Source organism: Lepidochelys kempii, chromosome 1 (assembly GCF_965140265.1).
Source record: "Lepidochelys kempii isolate rLepKem1 chromosome 1, rLepKem1.hap2, whole genome shotgun sequence".
Classification (NCBI taxonomy): Eukaryota; Metazoa; Chordata; order Testudines; family Cheloniidae; genus Lepidochelys; species Lepidochelys kempii.
This window is the reverse complement of record NC_133256.1, coordinates 338,214,917-338,235,288: the sequence shown is the minus strand read 5'-3', so window position 1 is coordinate 338,235,288 and position 20,372 is coordinate 338,214,917. Positions and strand designations below refer to the sequence as shown.

Here is a 20,372-nt window from a genome sequence, read left to right as displayed (position 1 = left end):
AGTGAACGGGAGCGTACATTATGAAATGAAGTTGTCATTTCTAAAACCACCAGACTGGAGGTGGGGGGGTGAGGTTATAATTTTTAAAGAAGACAAAGTGTTATATGCTAATTCATAAAGGTGGCTGGCAGAACAGCAGAATGCGGGAGGTAAACTATGGAAGGGATCTTTAGAATACGAATTTCAGTTCAGGTCTGCAGATGATTTGACCACACTACTCCTTTACATCAAGGGTCAGCTAAGTGAAATGATTGTTAGTTTAGCTTTAAACCAGGTGCTCGGGTACGTAGTATCTTTATCCAAGGTAGATTACAAGACGCTTAATAAAATATCAGGAATATTTACCAAAAGAAATGCAAGCTATTGTTTGGGGAGACATATGGTATTTACCATTCAATATATATCTCAATTTGATATGCATTTATTTTAAAGCGCAGCATTATTTTAAGTCACTCAAGTTCATGTTCAATTTAACTTGAATTTTAAAAAATGGAATATAGTGTGTTTCAAACGACTGACTTGGAAAACCTCCAAAAGTCATTGAATTTCAGCAGTGTCAATGTTCTCGTATGAAAGAAACAACTTGTTGAAACAAGCTCTTGGCTTGTTCCTGTGTTCCGAATAGAACATAATGATGTTATGCATTGTGACAGGGACTATATTTGTTGTGCACAAACCCTATTCACATATATGGATATATTAAAGCTTTTCTTTATTCGTATGGCATTAACATCTAGGAGCCCCAGTCATGGACCTGGAGACCTTTGTGCTGGGTGTTCTATAGACACAGAACAAAGAACGTGGCTTATGGACTTGTGAATGGAAGATATTTCTTATGAACACATTACACATATTAATTGATTGAGCCTGACAACACACTAGTGTGGTAGCAACATATTAGACTCTTTTTTACAGATGGATAAACTGAGGAAAAAGCAACTTACCTAAACAAGCCAGTGCTGGGAATCAGAGTCCTTTCTCCAACCACTAAACGATGCTTCTCTAATCAGGGAAGCCCACTGAAGGCAAGAGGAGTCTTTCCACTGACTTCAGTGGGCTTTGAAACAAACCTATTTTAGTCATTGTTGGTTACCGCAGTTAATATAGAGAATATTCTACAGCTTACAAATTCATTATATATTGAGAGAGCTAATAATTTGTTTTACATGAACACCCACTGCATTAAAGGCAGTGTTTTACTGATAACATCTTGGGTGGATGTCAAATTTGTTTAGTAACTAACATATACCTTCCCCTGAAGGTACATCTCTGTAGAGCCTGCTGCTCTTGAGTCATAGCTACAATATTGGCAGCATATTGCCAAATGAATTTTGTGCAAACGAAGTGGTTCTACACAATTTTCTTAGATAGGAAAATCCCCCTAATCAGAAAGTCACTGTGGACTCAGACAATTGGTGACTGGCAAAGGCAAACAAAATATGGGTCACCAATGAAATAATGTGAAAATCTGACTGTTAGCTCTTCTGAGTGGGGACCATCCTTATGTATTTGGAAAGCTCCTAGCAAATAGCAGATGGTCCTACAAATAATATATAAAGAACAATAATCTGAAAAACTGATGCTCTCTTAAAACACTGAGCCTGATTAATTTCTTGCAGGGTTCTCTCTCTTGGGGAATGGTGGGGAGAATTTCCATGACTTTCACATGCTGGAAAGGGCTATCATAAAAGGTAGAGGGGGCAGTTTCAATTTTCTTTGGACTACTAGTCCAATTAACAGCACAGGTTAATTGGATCAGTAGCTTGGAGAAAAACTGAAATATATTCCCTATGCTATAATTAGGCAATTCACTTACACTTATATTTTCCCCTTCTCTTTCTGTTGCCTCCCCACATCTGTCACATTCTGAAATATTGTCCCTGTCTTCAGTACTCCCCATTCTATTTTTCCCAAGAGGCCTACATATCGTAGTCCTCCCCTCAAAAAATGATTTAGATATCCTTTTAGGACCTGGCTTCCCCCCTACACACACACACACCTTATAAATACAAAGATAGGGCCGGATTCTCCGCTGATGTAAATCACCTCTGACTTTAGTAGAATTACTCTGATTTATGCCAACTAAGCATCTGACTTTGAAAGGACAGAAATCACAAGATGCCTGAGAACTGTCACTGTCTAATCCTGTTGCTTTTTGTTCCACCCCTTGCATGGTTAGGACACTGTTGATGAAGTTCTGCGGGGGGGAAAGTCTATATAAGTAACAAGAATCCTGGGATTTTCTTTTTTTGGTCCCCATCCTGAGATTTTTTTTCAAGTCCCCTCTCTCATCTGTTGAGTTCTCTCCTCCCCTCTTGCCTTACTGGCCCTCTGATCATCCTCTACTACCCCTGCTTTTTCCATGGTCCCTTTATTTCCCGCCTCCCCAGGAAGCCTCCCCTGTAGGCAGACTTGGTTAACACAGGGTGTGTGGAGATATCTGAACTCCTCTTCATCCCCGGAACCGCTTACATAGTGACTCTGCTAAACTCCTAGGGGAGTTCTCTGAAACCTCTCCAGAACATTTGGCATAATCGTCCAAAGAGCTACATCATGTTTTCTTCAGAGGTGATCTGCAGAACAAGGAGATTTGAGGAGTGAGACTAGAGGAGGTATAATAAAACACAAACAGCAGTGGGGAAGAGGGGACAGATGACCCAAGAGGAGAAGAGGTAACAGGAGAGACCATGAAATGGGAAGAATGGGGTTAAGAGCTCCAGGGAAATGAGGGGTATTGATGGGTTAGGGATTTTGAAAGGATTAAGGACTGGGGAGTGAGCAATATTAAGAGCCACAGAGATAGAGGGTCACTCTCAGCATGCTGAGCTCTTCTAAGCCCCTTGCTTGGAGTCACATTATGCTGAACTCTGAAGGAAACTCCTTCCTTCACCCAGAATTGTAGGGGCCCGTGGGCGACCAAAGTGTTGAACTAGTTGAAGCCAAAGGATGATCAACATGGACACATGGGACTGCTTGGTTTGTGGTTTTATTTTGCATCAGAAACAACAAGGACAGGTTGGAAAGTGGGTGATCTCCATCATCAAGCATGGAAATTAAAGCACCTGACTGGGACTAAATAATCCCACATGATTTTTTATTTTTTTGTAATGAATCATAAAATAGTGACTATTAGCCAAAATCTAGTCATGGCACGGTATGTGCGTGGCCTGACGGTTCAGAAATGCTGAGCATTCACAAATTCCACTGAGGTCCGTGGGCATTCCATACCTCCGAAAACCAGGCCCAGCAGCCCTTTCTCCAGCACTGAAGGGACAACAATACCATTGACTGATACTGGACTCCTCTTTAAAACAAACACACACATTCAAAAACCTCCGTTCCGCAGGACAGGTGGATTTATAAGGCACTGGGACAGTAGTATATGTCGAAATTAAGACTGAGATTAAGAGACTAGGCTGCTAAAGGTTTGGATACACAATTCCCACCAAAGTTAATGGGAATTGGATGTCCAAATCCCTAGTGATTTTATAATATCCTACCCTAACTGCTAATATTGAAGAAAGGGTTAAGCAACTACTGCTAGGGTGGCAGTTACTGAATGCATACCAATGTCTGCTGAGAATTCTCTCCAATTCATCTTTCACACTCCACGTTTGACTACACCTGTTTTTTAATATTCTTTGAATAAATAAAACAAGCTGTAAGCTTATGTTGTTGTGCGATGTGAAAACACACAATAATAATCACAGCTAATGACTCTTCTAAATGCTAAACTGTGCACACCTCCTTGTTTGGTATTTGTTTTGTATACAGAAGGTAACATACACGGAATAACTAGGACGCCAAGTTACAGATGGGGCTGTGGAAAGGTATTTGACAGCCGATTAGAGTAGTCTGACAGAAATGATGACTTAATCACCACGACAGACTCCAAATTCCCAGATAGAATTCCACCCAGGTTAATCTAATTTCCTTGCAAAATTTTTGCCAGAAATAGACTCTTACCTTGCTTGTTTTTCCCCCTTACAGATGTCATATGGTTTTGACAAGAATGTAAATAGGTAGAGTTATTACTGTTGAAAAGATGACTTTGACACTTGAAAGTGAGACAGGACCTGTACCTCTGAGAGTGTTTTTTCCAGCACAGTTGTATTTACACATGGTTGTACCTGCCCAGAAAAAAAGAACGAAAAGCACCTAATTAGTCATCTTTAACTTGTAGGCCATGACTTGTGGTCTGCTCCTGCTCCCAGAAAAGCCAACAGTAAAATTCCTATCAACTTAAATTGGATTGCACATCTTGTAAGCAGTTGTTCCAATTCCCATGTGGACCCATGTTAGTATCCATTTGTCAGATTGGAGTCCTAGTTTTTATGATACTTTGCACTGTGACCTTGTGGTTTAGTGGGTAGCGCACAGTATGGGGACTCAGGAGTCTTGAGTTCTATTTTTGGCTCTGCTGCTGGCAGACCTTGGGCAAGTCATTTCACCGCTCTGTGCCTCAGTTTCCTCATCTGAAAAATAGGGATAATGATGCTTGCTTCCTCTGTAAAGCACTACATAAGAGCTAGATATTGTTATTGTCTGTCCAGCATCATGCACATCAGTGGACCTACAGAAAACCTTGACAATGCAGGATTGTTCACTATTACAGTATATTTCTCCAGTTTGGTTTCAGAGACATGGGGCTTTTACCAGATCTCTTGGGAGGCTGTTCTACAGTCAACCTTGATGACAGAAAATACCAGTTGTTTCCTTTTACCCTGGGGTCTGAGGTGCATTCAGGGTGGTGTTGATGTGCAATTTTTTTTACCTGCATTACTTTGTTTCTTCCCTATTTATTAACTGCAAAATCATTCTCATAAATACTGAACTTTTATAAGCAATGCTTCCTTCAAGCCACAGAAAAGCATCTCCACTGTTTTTAGTTATGAAAGCATGACATATTGAGAAATCACTCACCTGGAGATACATAAGTGTATGGCTTTCTGATGTATATCTACAATAACTGCTTTCTGATAATACATGAAATCCTTCATTTCAGTAGATGACATGATTCTAGTGGGTGGCATCTAATTTGAAACAGGTTTATATCATCTGTAATCTTTTGGAGGACCTGGGAAAGTGCAGCTATTTTATTACTTTATAGCCTACAGTTATACAAGCAAGATATAAAATGCTCCAATTATTTTCCCTTTTGTTCATTGTAGAGGGAAGGGAAAGTACCTATTTAGCCCTTGTCTCTGCCCCCTTTAATTTTCTTATTCACTGCACACCACTTCCAGATTCAATTCCCCCCACACACACTTTTAAATATTTTATGGGTAGAGAGCTTATAATATGTATAGTCACGGCAGCTGTCTCTAGAGGTCAGCAATGAGTTTAATAATGAGATGCGAACCAGTGACTCTGTAAAACCCATTTCAGGTTATAAATGGCATGTTTTATTGAATCTAGTGTTAAAGGTTGCTAACTTATCAATTGGTGATGGCGAGGGTTAAACAAGCTCAACATGAGCCCACTCATGTAAGGAAACAGGGTAACATTTTTTACCACCGTTTTCTTTCCAGATGCCCTGTTTTTATGTTTTGTACTCACCTTACTGTGGATGTTCTGCAGGTTATTCTCACAGGGCCTGATTCTGATCTCATGCTAGTTGGCCCTAATGTAACTCTGTTGAGTACAATGAAGTTACTCCTGATTTACAGCTGTTGGTGAGGAGAGAATCAGGCCCACAGTTTTGATTGAGAAATTTTGAAGTTCAGTGCGAAGCACAGTCACAACTGAGTCATGAGTAGCACTGTGAATTTTTTTTCGCAAAAAGGACAAACTAGTGGCTTAATAGCAAATCAGTGGTAATTATGCCATGATGAAAGTTACAAGGTGGGCGAGGTACTATCTTTTACTGGACAAGCTTCTGCTGGTAAAAGAGACAAGCTTTTGAGCCACACAGAGCTCTTCTCCAGACCGAATACCAGCAAGCTCCACAGAAAAGGTTTTAGGGAAAAGGCTGTTTCAGAGAAGATTAGTTTGCTAGAGTTAACCTACTTCTACCAGACTAGAACTTATCTATTTTCTTTTATTTGTAACCATATCTGTTTCTATTCTCTTTGTTTAGTATCTCTGTTTATTAATAAACTTATTCTTGTTTTACTATAAGTTCTTCTTAGTGTGTGAATACAAAAGTGTGACTTCTCAGCTCAGCTAGCAGGCTAGTGTGCATAACTCTCACTCTGGAGACAGCAGACTTGGTAATTTCGGAGAGTGTCTAGTAACAGGGGCTGGATACTGGTGAACAACCCATTTCCAGGATGTTCGGGAACTAGGGTGCATCAAATGTTACCTGGAAGGCATAGTTAAAGCTGGCAGAGCTTTAGAGGAACTTGTGTGGTTGGCTAACAGACTGATAGGGAGCTGTCACTCAGAGCTTGTCTTCACTACCAGGGAGATCGTCGCTGCTGCAATTGATGCAGCAGGTGTCGATTTAGCGGGTCTTAGACCCACTAAATCCTCGGCACAGCACTCTCCAGTGGACCCTGGTACTCCACCTCGCTGAGAAGAATAAGGTAAGTCGACCAGAGAGCATCTCCCGTCAACGCAGTGCAGTGAAAACACTGCTGTAAGTTGACCTAAGCTACGTCGACTCCAGGTATGTTATTCACGTAGCTGGAGTAGCGTAACTTAGGTCGGCTTACCCCGGTAGTGAAGACAAGTCCTTAGTTTAGCTCTAGCAGGTCTCTCTGTTGCTAAGGCAGAGGGGTAAGAAGGCCACCCATAGTTCTGGGCTCCCTGAAAAAACATTGCTTATGGTGATAAAGTGCCAAATGATTATGGCTTTTTGACAGTAACCACTACAAAGAACACTTTCCTTATGAGCTTGATCCGCAATTGACATCTATGTCTAACCTCTCTAGGATGAAAATAAAAAGATCCTTCACTTTAGAACCCTAAACTCATAGAAATTATAGATGGAACCAGTTTCAGGAACCAGCTCTGGTCTAAATCTATCTGCTTAGATGCTGTAGTATTAAGTGCTGTATAAATACAGGAAGATAGTTTGATTCCCCATCTAGTGTAATAGGTAGGTTGAGTTGGTTTTTCATGACTGCATGTTCTCCAGGGCTTTGTCAATCTGACATTACCCAAGCAATGTGAATTCTAGCACTTCCCTCAGGAGACTGTTCTCCATTAAAGACCTTAATGTCAGACAATATATCTGGAACAGTCAGCCTACATTTTCCTTTGCTCATTGCTCCTAGTTACACCCTCTTGCATCACCCTAGACAATTCCTTTAGCACATTGATGACTTCATCTTTCAAATGCTTAGCAAAGAGGCAATGCAGATAATAGGCTCATTTAAGCAAGTTACGCCACTTTTTTCTTGTTTGATTTTTTTTCTCTTGATGGGCGTGATGCACTTTCCCACATTCCCATGAACTTAAATTCCCCGGCAGTGCACATAGAAACATAGGACTGAAAGGGTCCTCACAAGGTCATCTAGTCTACCCCTTTCACCCAACCCACCCCACATTGAGGCAGGATTAAGTATACCTTGGCCATCCCTGACAGATGTTTGTTAAACTTGTTCTTAAAAACTTCCAAGGGGTTTCCACAACCTCCTCAAGTAACCTGTTCCAGGGCTTCACTATCCTTGTAGTTAGAAATTTTTTCCTAATATCTAACCTAAATCTCTTAATATTGCTGATATCAAGATAACAATTAAACATCAGGTAAAGGAAACAGAGCATAATAGTCATTCCCCTTCCCTATATATTAGATGAAAATCAGAAAGATGGCAGACGGGCACTGAGCTGTTAGAGTCTGGTTGGGAAATAAATGGATCAAAGAAAACGGGATTGTTAAAATAGAAGACTACGTGCACCATATGGCTCTGTTTGTTCCTTAAGGCACTGTAGGGAATGAAACAGAAGAGGTTTTGCAAGTCGTGCAAGGAATGTATTGATTTGTGGGACTGAGGGACATTCTGAACTTTGAGCAGATTCTATGGAAGATTCACAATAATGTTCTCTACTTGCCAAGGAATCCAGCAAGTACAGCATTGAAAACTAAATACCACTACCAAAAACCACACATGCTAGTCATTTTCTCTTCCTCTCTGGCTCTAAGCACATTTGACGTGATTGTGTGGTTCCCATCTTCTGCTTAATTGTTGATTTTCCAATTCCATATTTGGCATCTTTCTTCAATAAAGCTGGAATAGCAGTTGACAGTTTCAGGCAGCGCAAGCCCTGTTGCGCTCATAGCGTGCAATAATAGTACAGACCATTCAACATGCCTGTGTGAAATGTGGAGGAATTACTGAAGAAAGGTCTATGGCCCCAATCCTGCAATGAGCTCTGCGTCTTCACACCCTTGCACATGTGCAGAGCGCCACTAAAGTCAGTAGATCTCTATGCGACCTCAGGTGTCTTTCCCAATAGGACAATTTTCAGGATCAGTGCCTAAGGCTTGAGAGCAACAATAAGAAATGACCACTGAGGTGCAATGGGAATTTGTACACCGAAACTGCTCTGCAAGCTCATCAGAGATATTCTCTTAATAGCTGTCATGTGCTTGCACCGTGCTAAGAAACGAGTACATGGTGGAGATTTGGGGGAAGGTGTAAAAAACAAAAAGAAAAAGCTCCAGTTTGTAATGTGTTTTCAGATCAAAAGTCTTGTAGCTGCCAGGGGAGTGACATGGTGCAGCGCCCCATTCTGAAAGGCAAAGTCTGCCATTCCAAATGCGAGACTGTAGATTGCCCTTGTGTACAGCACATTGCGTTAATTGCTATATAAGGCTACACACAGGAGTTTGCCTATTGTTTAGAAACAGATTGAAAAAGAAAAGTGCATTAGGAGGTGTGATGAAGCCAGGATTGTAGCCACATCCTAAGGGCAGCTTGGTGAATGAGTGATTAAAGTGTTTTGAAGAAAAGGCCCGTCACTAAGCAAGCAACACCTATGGGAATCACAGAACTTTTCCCCTTTGGTACTGGATGAGTTGTTGTCACACACTTCTTAATCACAAACCAAAGTTCATTTGTTAAACCAAACAAATCAAGACGTGTAGGTTTGAGTTGCTTCCTGGCATTTCTTAGATTACTTTAGAATTTTGTCTCTGTTCTGCTAGTTGTTAACAAACTCAAGAAAAGAAAAGTTATAAGCTGGTAAAACAGAAATCATGCATGCCATAAACCAGTGAGGGCTGTAACTTGAGAGGTCTTCTGAAACTAAATACAGCAAATTAAAGTTTATATGAGTCCTATGGGTCCAGTAAATTGTGGGGGTTAAGCTTGCTGGTTATAAAATACTCCTTTAACATTTTACTTTCAAGAAAAGCCAATATTAAGGTATCATTTGAAATTTATATCTTTCTGACTTGCCAGCCTATTTAATATTGATTGTGTATCGTTTTAGCCCCCTGAGCAACTAAAATCAGCAGTGCCAATAAAAGTAAAATGCTTGACTTTGTGACTGTCTAACCTGCTTTACTGTCTTTTCATTTATATTTTTAGATGCATCATCCTATTCAGATGAAACCCGCAGATAGTGAAAAGTCTAATGGTAAGTGATTATCCTATTTCCTACTTAATGTGTGTGCATGTGTCTCTTTTCATTTAAAAAACATCTGCAAGGTATGGCTTATGCTTTTCTCTTAATACAGCTAAAACCCTTTAAGAAAGTGTCCCTATAGCTGAGAGGTCTGGAAAAAAGTTGACCTGCTTTGAACTCCCAATTCAGTTTAAAGAAGGGAGGAAATGTCCTTTCCTCTCTTCTTGATACATTCTCTGTGTCATGGCTTTGTTTTGTTTGTCTCTTGTTGGTATCCTGCTACAGAAGTTGTGGAGTTCCTTAGCAATTAGTAATACCTGATGCTGATAACCTTCTGAGATTAAAATAACATGGGAGTGGAAAGAGAAGTTCCCATATTCAGGAAAATATTTAAGCACTGTCTGAATTGGACTTAGGTATATTCTTCAAGTTAAGCATGTATCTAAACACCCTTCCTGAATAAGGATGCTTCTCTGACTCTAGGCTCAATTTAGAATCAAACTGGATGTTTTGCTCTTAATTATGAGACCCATATTGACTCTTGTTTTATGTAGGGTACTCTAGACCTCTCTCAAATAAATATGATGACAATAATATCTATTCAAAATTTAGGTTATTGACTTAAGGAATATATATGATGTGCAAAATATACAGTGTGCTAAATCTATAAAATATATCAGATCTGCATATTCCAAGCATTAGACAATCCTGATGGTAGGGCTGCCTGTGTGTGTTTTGTTTAAAAAAAATCTATACATCTTTTCCCCCTGGATTCATTCCTATAATTTACTAAAATATATGTTAAAAAAATCACCTTCCTTCCTCGATTGCAAGAGCTTCTTTTCCCCATAAGGCTGACTTAATCAGAGCCAGTGCCTTCCAATAGGCATCTCTGCACCTCATTAATTAGTAATCAGGGCAGAAGCCATGCACTTAGAGATCTACATATCTGCAAATGTAAATTATGATTGGGCTCTAAATCTCTCCGCAAGGTTCTGCTAATTGTACTGCGTTCCATTTTTAGCCTTCTCCACAGACTAAAGTTAGAAGGAAATTAAAACTTTGTCCTGTGGCCCTTTCCACATTGAGGACAGCTTTAAAAACTGGCCAGGTGCACAGCGGAACTGGGCTGGCCCTTGTATGAAGTGGAATGGGGAACTCACTCTTCTGTTGGAGAGGTGCTCACATAACCTAAACTAAAAAAGCCCTCACCACTAGCACAAAGTCATCACCCGTGTTTGGATGCTCAGCAGAAAGACCAAGTAGTCTGAGTATGCAGACTGGGTGAAATCCTAGCCCCACTGAAGTCACTGGGAGTTTTGTCACTGATTTCACGGGGAACAAGATTCCACCCCAAGTATTTATCATGCTCTCAATGGACAATTTTTTTCTCCTCTGCAAGAATACTGCACAAGTCCCTATGAACTAATTAAGTCCAACGTAAGCCCTACATGGGCCTTTCTACATAGAGTAAATTTGATTCTAAAATCTCATGGACAAAATAGAAGTGCAATAGATAATTGACCAAAAATGAACTACCCCCTCATCCCTAGAGCTTGTCCTCCCAGAACAAGACTCAAGCACATTGGCAAAGTGTTGTAGGGAATTTTGTAATGCCTGAACCGGTACCATGCATAAATGCCTTGCTCTCCAAGGCATTCTCCACCACCTTTCACCAGCACTAAATACAGCTAAGTTACCTTTTTTTCCTTCAAAATTCTCCTAGATTTTGGGAGAAGGCACAGAAGTCCCAACTGACCAAAGCAAAGTAAGCAGGTGGAATTGCCTCCTTTAAATTAATCTTCTGAAGAAAAGCAAAAGATGTCTAATTTTCATATGCACATTTAGAATGATGAGAACTCTTTGTTGTTTGAAGCTGGAGAGGAAAGCTACTACTATGGTGATGAATGTCGTGTAGCACCTTAGAGATACAGGAAGTAGGATCGGAGCCATAGAGTGGGAGGTGAGGTAGAGATTTGGCAGCTAGGGGGAGCAGAGTGGTGCAATGCAGAGGAACAGCTGGTATCTGTTTTCTGGCTGCCACTGTGCCAGCAGCTGAAGAAGGGTGTGTGTCTGTGCCAATGGCACACTTTAAGGAAACAGTATGCCATCAGCAGGGCACACAGTGTGAAAAGGGCTCCGGAGGAGGAGAGACAGGTCTAGGGAAGAGATAAAGAGCTAACCAAGGTGGGTTGATCTTTGTGATGGAAGTTCTTGAAACCCTTTGATCTCTCACCATGGAAGCTGTGCATCAGAACTGAATGGTCCACTTGGTTTTATTGGTAACTAGAACTTCTAAAAGTTCGAAGAGCTTGAAGACTCCTGTTGATCAAAAGTTCCAAGTAGCTCATAGATAGCTTCGAGAGAACGAAAGCAAGCACAGACTGCAGTTCTCTTGAGTTTACCAACCTCTGTGTAGGGCTGATGAGACCCGATGAAGCTTGATATGAGTTCTGATGTTCCCTTGGTAATTTTACAGGATTTCTAAGACTCAGTATTTGCTGAGTGACAATGTTGAAAATCCTATTAAGATGGATGATCTGGTTTGACACCAGTTTGCCCAGTTCTGGACTCAAAACCAAAATTTGTGTGAAGGCTTTGCAATGTTCTGTTGAGTGTCTTTTTTTTTAAATTGCTCACTTCTGAATTCCAGGGCTTGACTTGCAATGCCAAAATATTATGGGAAGAGAATTTCTGCCCCAATAGGAAGCAGAAAGCACAGTAACTTTCACACAAGCTTCTTGTGAGACTTCCAGATGCAAGAGGGTTTGGATGAGCGTCCAGACTTGTGGGCACTTGCATGAAGTGGCCCTGAACTGTAACCCTCTTGTGCTTTATGTGTCACCTAGGAGCCAATCCTCTGCTGACTTATCCTTATATCAACCTCCAGAAGCCAAGCTTGAGACAGGGACCTCTATAGGAGTGATGTGGTACAGACATCTCCTGCACATGCCTGGTTATGGAATAGCAGTGGAGCAGCACCTCACCACTTGTACAGTTTCAGGGCATTCTCAGCCTTTGTGTCCACCTAATCAGGGTGGAATGGCTGGTGAATATGGGTAGCAGCCTCCAGACTTGCTCTCCATCCCTCTGTATGAAGGGTGAAGGTGGACCTCTGCAGAGCATGACAGTACACTGGCCTTCAGGTCCTATCTCCTCCTATGAAGATGCAGCAAAATGTAATTCTTTTCATGGTACTCAGGGCTTTCTGCAGCTAGTGCAAATGGAGCAGCATCCTTAGTGCTAATGAATTTATTTCACTGGAGGATGCTTAAAATAATTAGCCGATAAACTTACCTTTCCTAAAAGTTCTTCCTTCCAAAAGATGAAGTATACAGTATATGGTGCTCATGAATTCATAGAGTTTGAGGCCAGAAGAGACCATTGTATCTTCTAGTCTGTCCTCCTGTACATCACTCAGTACTCAGCCCAAGAACTTGTGTCTGGCTAAAGCATCTCTTCCAGAAAGATGCGTAGTCTTGATTTGAAGATTTTAACAGATGGAGAATCCATCATTTCCCTTGGTAGTTTGTTCCAGTACCAGTCACCCTCTTTTTTAAATATTTAGGTACTGGGCTCTAATCCGGAAAGCATTCAAACTCTTGCTTGACCTTAAGTAGTCAATGGGACTTATTAACATGCTTGAAGTTAAGTACATTCTTAAATGCTTTGGTGGCTGCCTGTACCTTCCATTAACATTAATGATGGACCTCAGGGCAGATATCCCGAGGACAGTATACACCCATTTTTGTAAAATGCCTACACTTCGGGGAAACCAAGAAAAATTCTCCATTGCAATATCCTGGACTTGTGTTCTGATTCACTGAAAGGGTGAAGAAATGGTTTTGAAATCCTAAGTGGAGAAACTTGCAGATTTGGAAGCAGTAATTAAATGCCATATGTCAGCACTAACACATAGAAAAGTTGTTAATTAATTCAGGCAGTTCCAGATCCAGGTGTGACTTTGACAGATTGTACACTAGGGTTTTTCGCCAGCTTACAAATAAGGATAAAAAATCTTTTTTTCTCCACTCTGGGGGAAAAAAAACATTTGTACTTAAATAATTAACCGTTACTTGATTGGCTTAAAAGTGAGGATAACTTATTCTGCGAAGGAAATAGCGTTCTTGATATATTTAAATATGATAGCTTCAGTCACTTAAGAGTATGCTGCCATGTATTTTCACGATAGAATTTGAGCTTCAGGGAAGAAAAAGAAAAATTTAGCAAACCTTAATAGCATTTTTTCATTACTTAATTGTTGTTTAAACATTCTCCTGCAGTGCTGTGATCTCAAACACAGCCCCTTGGTTTTAACATATGAGAATCCATAACTGAAATGATGGACTGGGAACAGAGAAGTGAAAAAATATTAGTCAGTTTTCACTGTCCAAGCAAACTATAAGTGAAGTGTAAAAATCAGACACTAAGGTGCACTGCAATGCAGTGACTTCAATGGGACTCGTCACAGGCTCCACCCAGGCAGACACAGCTTCAGGATTGGGTCCAATAGACATTTACAGGGTACACCCTAGCTGCTTTGTCCTGCTCCGGCAATGCAAAGCAACCATATGTTTGTTAACTGTCCGGTTATATCAGGTTGCATCTGCTTTACATTGCTAAAATAGTGCAAAGCAGCCGGACAGCAGTATTGAGTCCAAAATCCACCAATCAGAACGAACTCCTCTCCCCCCCCCCAAAAAAGTGATTTAAATAAATAAATAAATCATCCTTTTTGGTCTGTCTTCTGAATTTTGAACTGCTCCTGTCTGCCCCAGATGTGTGTGGGTGGCAATTACAGGGTGAAAATAAGACCTGAGAAACGGGAGGCAGTGTTCTCTAGTGGGTAGGGCATTGGACTGGGCCTCAGGAGACTGATTTGCTGGCTGACCTTGGGCAAATCACGTCCCCTCCCCATGCCTCAGTTTCACCGTTCATAAAATGGGGATAATGATGCTGACCTCCTTTGTACAGTGCTTTGAGAGTCCAACCTACGCCTACCCCCCGGCCAGGCTCCAACAGCTGGCTCTTGTTTCTAACCTGCATGGGATGGGGCTTCCTCTGGGGTCTTATCTCTATTAACTCTTCACTTTTCTGCACTATGGTGGGAGGTGAGGCCACTGCTTCCAAGATTGGAGGAAGGAGGCCTGGTTCCGCAGTGAGTGCCTCAAGTAGGCATTTTAGCACCTGGGGTGAGCAACCATATTTGAACCCCCTACCGTTTTTTTTTAGTTACTTCTCCACTCCCAGGGCTTTACACCCTGGGCGACTGCCTCGCTCGCCCCACCCTCACCCCCCAATTAAGGTCCTGTCCGCTGTGTGTGCCATTTCTGAGGCTCCGCTCAACTCTGAGCACACAGGTCACCACATACTGCAAGCTGCAGTATGTGACATATGTGTCACGGCAACCTCTAGTGGTTAAAGTAGGGTGACCAGGTGTCTGGTTTTCAACTGGAACCCCGAGTCGAAAAGGGACCCTGGCGGCTCCGGTCAGCACCGTTAAAAGCCTGGTCAGCGATGCTGTGGCATTAAGGCAGACTAGTCCCTACCTGTCCTGGGGCACCACGCTGCACCCCGGAAACAGCCAGCAGATCTGGTTCCTAGGCGTGGGGACCACCGGGTTCCATGCGCTGCCCCCACCCCAAGCACTGGCTCCACGCTCCCATTGGCCGGGAACAGGCCAATGGGAGCTGGGGGGGCGGTGCCTGCAGACGAGAGCAGTGTGTGCCACATAGCCTCCTGCCTCCAGCCCCCCGCCTAGAAACCGGACCTTGTGGCCACTTCTGGGGCGCAGCGTGGACCCAGGACAGGCAGGCAGACTGCCTTAGCATCGCTGACCGGGAGCTGCATGAGGTAAGCCCGTGCCCTAACCCTTTACCCCAGCCCTGAGCCCCCCCCCAACAACCTAGAGCCCCCTCCTGCACCCAGATCCCTCATCCCCAGTCCCACCCCAGAGCATCCCAGCCCCCTCCCATACTCCAAATTTCTCAGCCATGCTCCCCAGCCTGGAGCCCACTGATGAACCCCAAACCCCTCATCCCCAGCCCCATCCCAGAGCCAGCACCCCCAGCCCAGAGCCCTCACCCCTTCCCGACCCCAACCTCCTGCCTCAACCTGCAGCCCCCTCCTACATTCTGAATTCCTTGGTCCCACCCCTCAGTTTGGAGCCCCTCCTGCACCCCCAACCAGAGCCCTCACCCCCTCCCACAGCCCAACTCCCTCCAACATTTCTTGCCCCACCCCAGGGCCTGCACCTCCATTTAGAGCCCTCACCCCCTCCCGCAGCCCAACCCCCTGCCCCAGTCAGGTGAAAATGAGTGAGGGAGGGGGAATGTAGAGAGCAGGGGAACAGGTGGGGTAGGGGGCCGGATCTGGGGGAAGGGGCAAGGGTAGGTTATTCGGTTTTGTGCCAATCAAAAGTTGGCAACCCTTGGTTAAAGTGTGAAACTGCCAGCCACACAGACAAAATCTGTGAGCTGCCTCCATTTTACTGTGGGATACCCCCGCTCCCCTGCCAAATTGTTCGGGTGTATTTGACCTGTAGTCCTCACAGACCTTTAACTATCAATACCCACAACACTTCTTGTATATCATGGAAAGACTGAGGCAGAGAGGTTAAGTAACTTGCCCAAGACCACAGAGATAATCAGTGTAAGGCCTGGTCTACACTGGTGGGGGCAGGAATCGATCTAAGATACGCAACTTCAGCTACGAGAATAGCGTAGCTGAAGTCGACGTATCTTAGATCGACTTAGAATCACTTACTGCACGTCCTCGCGGCGCGGGATTGACAGCGGCCCCTCCCCCATCAACTCCGCTTCCACCTCTCGCCGTGGTGGAGTTCCGGAGTCAATGGCAGAGCGATCGGGGATCGATTTATCGTGTCTACACTAGACACGATAAATTGATCCCCGATAGATTGATTACTACCCGCGGATGGGGCAGGTAGTGTAGACATGGCCTAAGAACCCAAGAATTTGTGGCTCCTATCCTATGCTGATAGGAATAAATCATGCCTTTCTCTGCATGAAAGTGTATGATATTGTTTTAAATTGATATCATCCCTTACAACAGAGGTAAGGCACCTATGCAGGTTTTATCTTGGCAGTGCTCCTTTAAACAGTCTGTATGGTTAGGCATTTAGCCAAGATAAAATTACAAATTTCTTAAAGTTTACCACTGATCAGCAGTACCAAACAGCATTGGATGTGAGGCACGTCATCCTACCGATATGTCTTCTGTACACTGAGCATTTTCCTTGAAATGTGCATTTTGAAGATGTACAGTACACAGGAGCTGGGTGTTTAATTTTCTATAAAATCACCCTCCAGCTGAAAATCTTCAAAATCGTTTTAGTTAAATGGCATATTTGTAGATTTACTAGTAAGAGTGAAGGAGGCCAGTGAGGAGTTTGTCATCTGCTAGTGTTTGGAAAATTAAAAAACATCTTAGCATTTGACTTTGGGGGAGGGGAAGTTAAATGGCAGTTTGGCAGAGCAGCATCTTCCTCTTTTCTCTGTAGGTTGGAGGAAGGGATCCCCTGCATCCATTAAGGTTCCTTATTTTTTATCTTCCACTTGAAGATAAAAATTCTTCACCCTTCCCTGTAAGCAGGAGCAGATGGGACACCTTTTGGGGCAAGAGTGCAGTTGCTTAATTGGCTGAGGCAATGTCGTTTGTAGGATTGAGCATGGAGCTGGGAGCTAGGGACTCTTGAGTTCTGATCCCTGCTCTACTGCTCAATCACCCTGTGGCCTTAGACAGGTCACGTGACTTCTCTGTGTCTCAGTTTCAGCATCTGTAAAATGGATGTTAATCGTACAAATACCTATATAAAAAAATATGGGTCACACTTTGTGTTATGGTTCTGGTTACTAAGGATGAACAAATGATTAATAGATGTAATAAAGAGTAAAACGATTGAGTCCAGCACGGTACATAGCTTGCTTATAACCCTGGCTCACAACATCATCTGCTGATGTGCTTATATGCATCTATAACCCATACTTCTCAAGTTGTAACATCTTTATATCATCTATTAATCATTTAGTAACCTTTTATAAACCATATGTAAATGGGACCTTAATATCAAGTGTGAATGAAAGTGCTGAGACTGGACATATCTCTGCTGAGCAAACCACTCCCTTTTCCTGGGCATTGAGTTCATGCCTGTTTCCTGCCAGCCTGCACAGCAAGAGGCTGGACTCTACGAATCAGTCCAGATGGCAGTGCATCGCCCTATCAGGGACCCAACCTACATCTAAATTCTCTTTATAAAAAAAAAAAAAAAAAAGTACATTTCCATTAGCTTTTGGGGTTCTGGAAAATGCATTTTCCCTATGCTTGCTTGTGTAAAATAGCAGAATGCCTTTCTTAACCATTAAGTAAAGAAGTACTACCCAGTAAAAAAAAAAAAATTACTCCAGATACCTCTTCTGTCTTCAATAAACATTAGCTTCTGTTTTTCTTGCTGAAATTATGCTAAGGGCACTAAAAGTGTTAATACCAATAAAATCCCATGAAAATATATAGGTTTCTTGCTTCTCAGCTGCAATTTATTCCATTTGACAAACACATGCTAATACATGCAGGGTGGGTTGGGGTGCAAAGGAAGATTCATTTTTCATAAGCACAGAAATGAAAATATTTCATTAGAAAAATAATTTGCACAATAGAAATAAATAAGTGCACCACAGATACTCTGGAGTAAAGCTTTCCGTCTGTCTTTGCTTCCTGCAAAACTCTGGCAGTCTGCTCATTAACAGTGAATTGGATTTGCATGCCATTTCAATAGCAGAAGAAAGGAGAATATAATAACCCCTTAGATATTTTTTTAATATAGGGGAGATAGTGAGTTAGCATTAAGTCTTCCAGATCGGAACTGGGTTATTGCTGTTTACTCTGTCTTTGACACCAGTCTATGGCTTGAGCTTTTGTTAAACTTCAGAGCCAGCATACACACCCAGCTAGAGCGACCTACTTTATGCTGGCCGTGTGGACGATATAGAAAGGAGATAATCTACCGATATCTTTGGCAAAGTTCCTGTTGTATTTCTTGCAAACTCAACATCATAACCAATCAAATGATTTGGCTTTTGGAAAGTAATATGCACTCCCCTTGTTGAAGTGCTGCCCCTGGAACATACATTGTGTCCATTTGAAGAGAGACTTCTGTGTCATTATTGGAAAAGAGAGAGGAAAATTTAATGCATTATTCTTTTCATTGCAGTCACTACAAACCTGCTTCTGAGTGCCATGCATTACAGCTGCTTGAAATTGAAAGCTAGGATCCTTTTCATATAAGAATGTTTCTGTAGAGTATTTTTCATTATCTCATTTTGCTATGTGCACTTCCCCCACCACCACCGCCCGCTGCCTGTTTTGTTTCCTTTCATGCATTTGGGAGCTGGGGTGCGGGGAGAGGGAACATATTCAAATTAGAATCTATGCAAAAATATCTTGAGTCTCTGACACAGGATGCTTCTTTCTCTTAGAAATCATGATGGGGAGGGGGATGAAAAATGTCTTATTCATGCAACTAATATGACAATGGCACTCACAAAAAGAGTGGGGGGAGGAAGAGGGAGAAGGGTGATAAGTATAAAGTGTGAGCCTTAGGACTTGTCTTCAGTTGCAGAGCCAGACTCACATGACTGGAACTTGGTTTGATGTGGTAATGAAGCATTGATCACAGGGAAAAGATGAAATGGCCTTTGCTCATTCATTATTTTTATCTTCTAGCTGTGGAAGACAGAAAATTGTTCATAGGAATGGTTTCGAAGAAGTGTAATGAGAATGATATCAGGGTGATGTTTTCTCCATTTGGCCAGATAGAAGAATGCCGAATTCTTCGGGGACCTGACGGGCTGAGCCGAGGTGAGTGTGCAGTCTATAAAGTCTCTTTCCTTAAGTGCTAATTGGAGCTATATGTCACAGTCAGGGTAGATGTAGCCACTGTCTGCAGCGAGAGGTTACACTGTAATATGTCCCACGTGACGGAGTTACGCACATGAATTTTTCACAGTGACTGAAATTATCACCTTTTATTTCAAATGTCAGAAAGGTCTCAGTGCCAACATATTGACTTGTGTGATCACGCTGTTTGTCAGATTGAAAGGGTACCATTGAACCCTGACATCTCCTATTTTCCCTACCACAAAATCAAAGATACACACACACTCACACACACACACACTTATTTGTATTTTGCACCAGGGAAAACAAATGACTGTTTTATGGCATCTGGGGCCATGCAAACTGGTCCATGCTATAGTATCCCTCTACTCCCGCATTCTTTGTAACCATACGTAAAACGTGGGTCTGTATTGCCTCTGGAATAAAGGGGTTAACTTCTAGAGTTTTGCTCAGACAGAACTCATGAAGGGAGCTTTCATAGCTCAAGTCCCTAGGTCCAAATAGAGCCACCACAGGCGTGCTAAACAGCAGTGCATAGTGCAGTCATATGAATAACCTGAATTCTGGACCCCATGCCAGACTCTTACTTTATTGTGTTGGAAATTAAGTGCAATGCAGACTTTGATACTGATCACCGCCCTCCCCCACCCATTTAGATATGCAGCATATAGCATTTTGTACCTGGAAAAGGCTCTTGAAAATATATAATAAAAAGAAAAGCAGATCTATATCAATGACCCCTGCTGCATATTAAGCCTTTGTTGTATTGACCTGGAATTACTTAGACAGAACAATCCTTCCCACCAGCTAATGACATATGGAACTGAATTGGGAAGAGGATCAGGGCAAGCTTGTTGGCCTTCGGGGAACAGTGCCATGATATCAGCTACCACAATTTAAAGGCACAGGCAGTAAAAACTACTCTAAAATGTGGGGTTGTA

At 42.4% G+C, this 20,372-nt stretch overlaps 1 protein-coding gene across 25 annotated transcripts in view; it reads left to right on the top strand.

Annotated features, from left to right (window-relative positions):
* CELF2 (CUGBP Elav-like family member 2) overlaps window positions 1–20,372 on the top strand; it is a 713,224-nt gene that overhangs the window by 619,719 nt on the left and 73,133 nt on the right. For 24 of the 25 annotated variants that reach the window (XR_012156850.1, XR_012156851.1, XR_012156849.1 and 21 more), the window contains 2 exons: window positions 9,480–9,528; window positions 19,258–19,392. Coding sequence is in view for 22 of the 25 variants with exons in the window: in XM_073328795.1 (XP_073184896.1) it covers window positions 9,480–9,528; window positions 19,258–19,392 (184 nt within the window). In the remaining 3 variants the exon portion in view is untranslated. Of the gene's footprint in view, window positions 1–9,479; window positions 9,529–11,242; window positions 11,285–19,257; window positions 19,393–20,372 lie in introns of those variants that run through there. The other variant, XM_073328807.1, reaches the window with a different exon arrangement.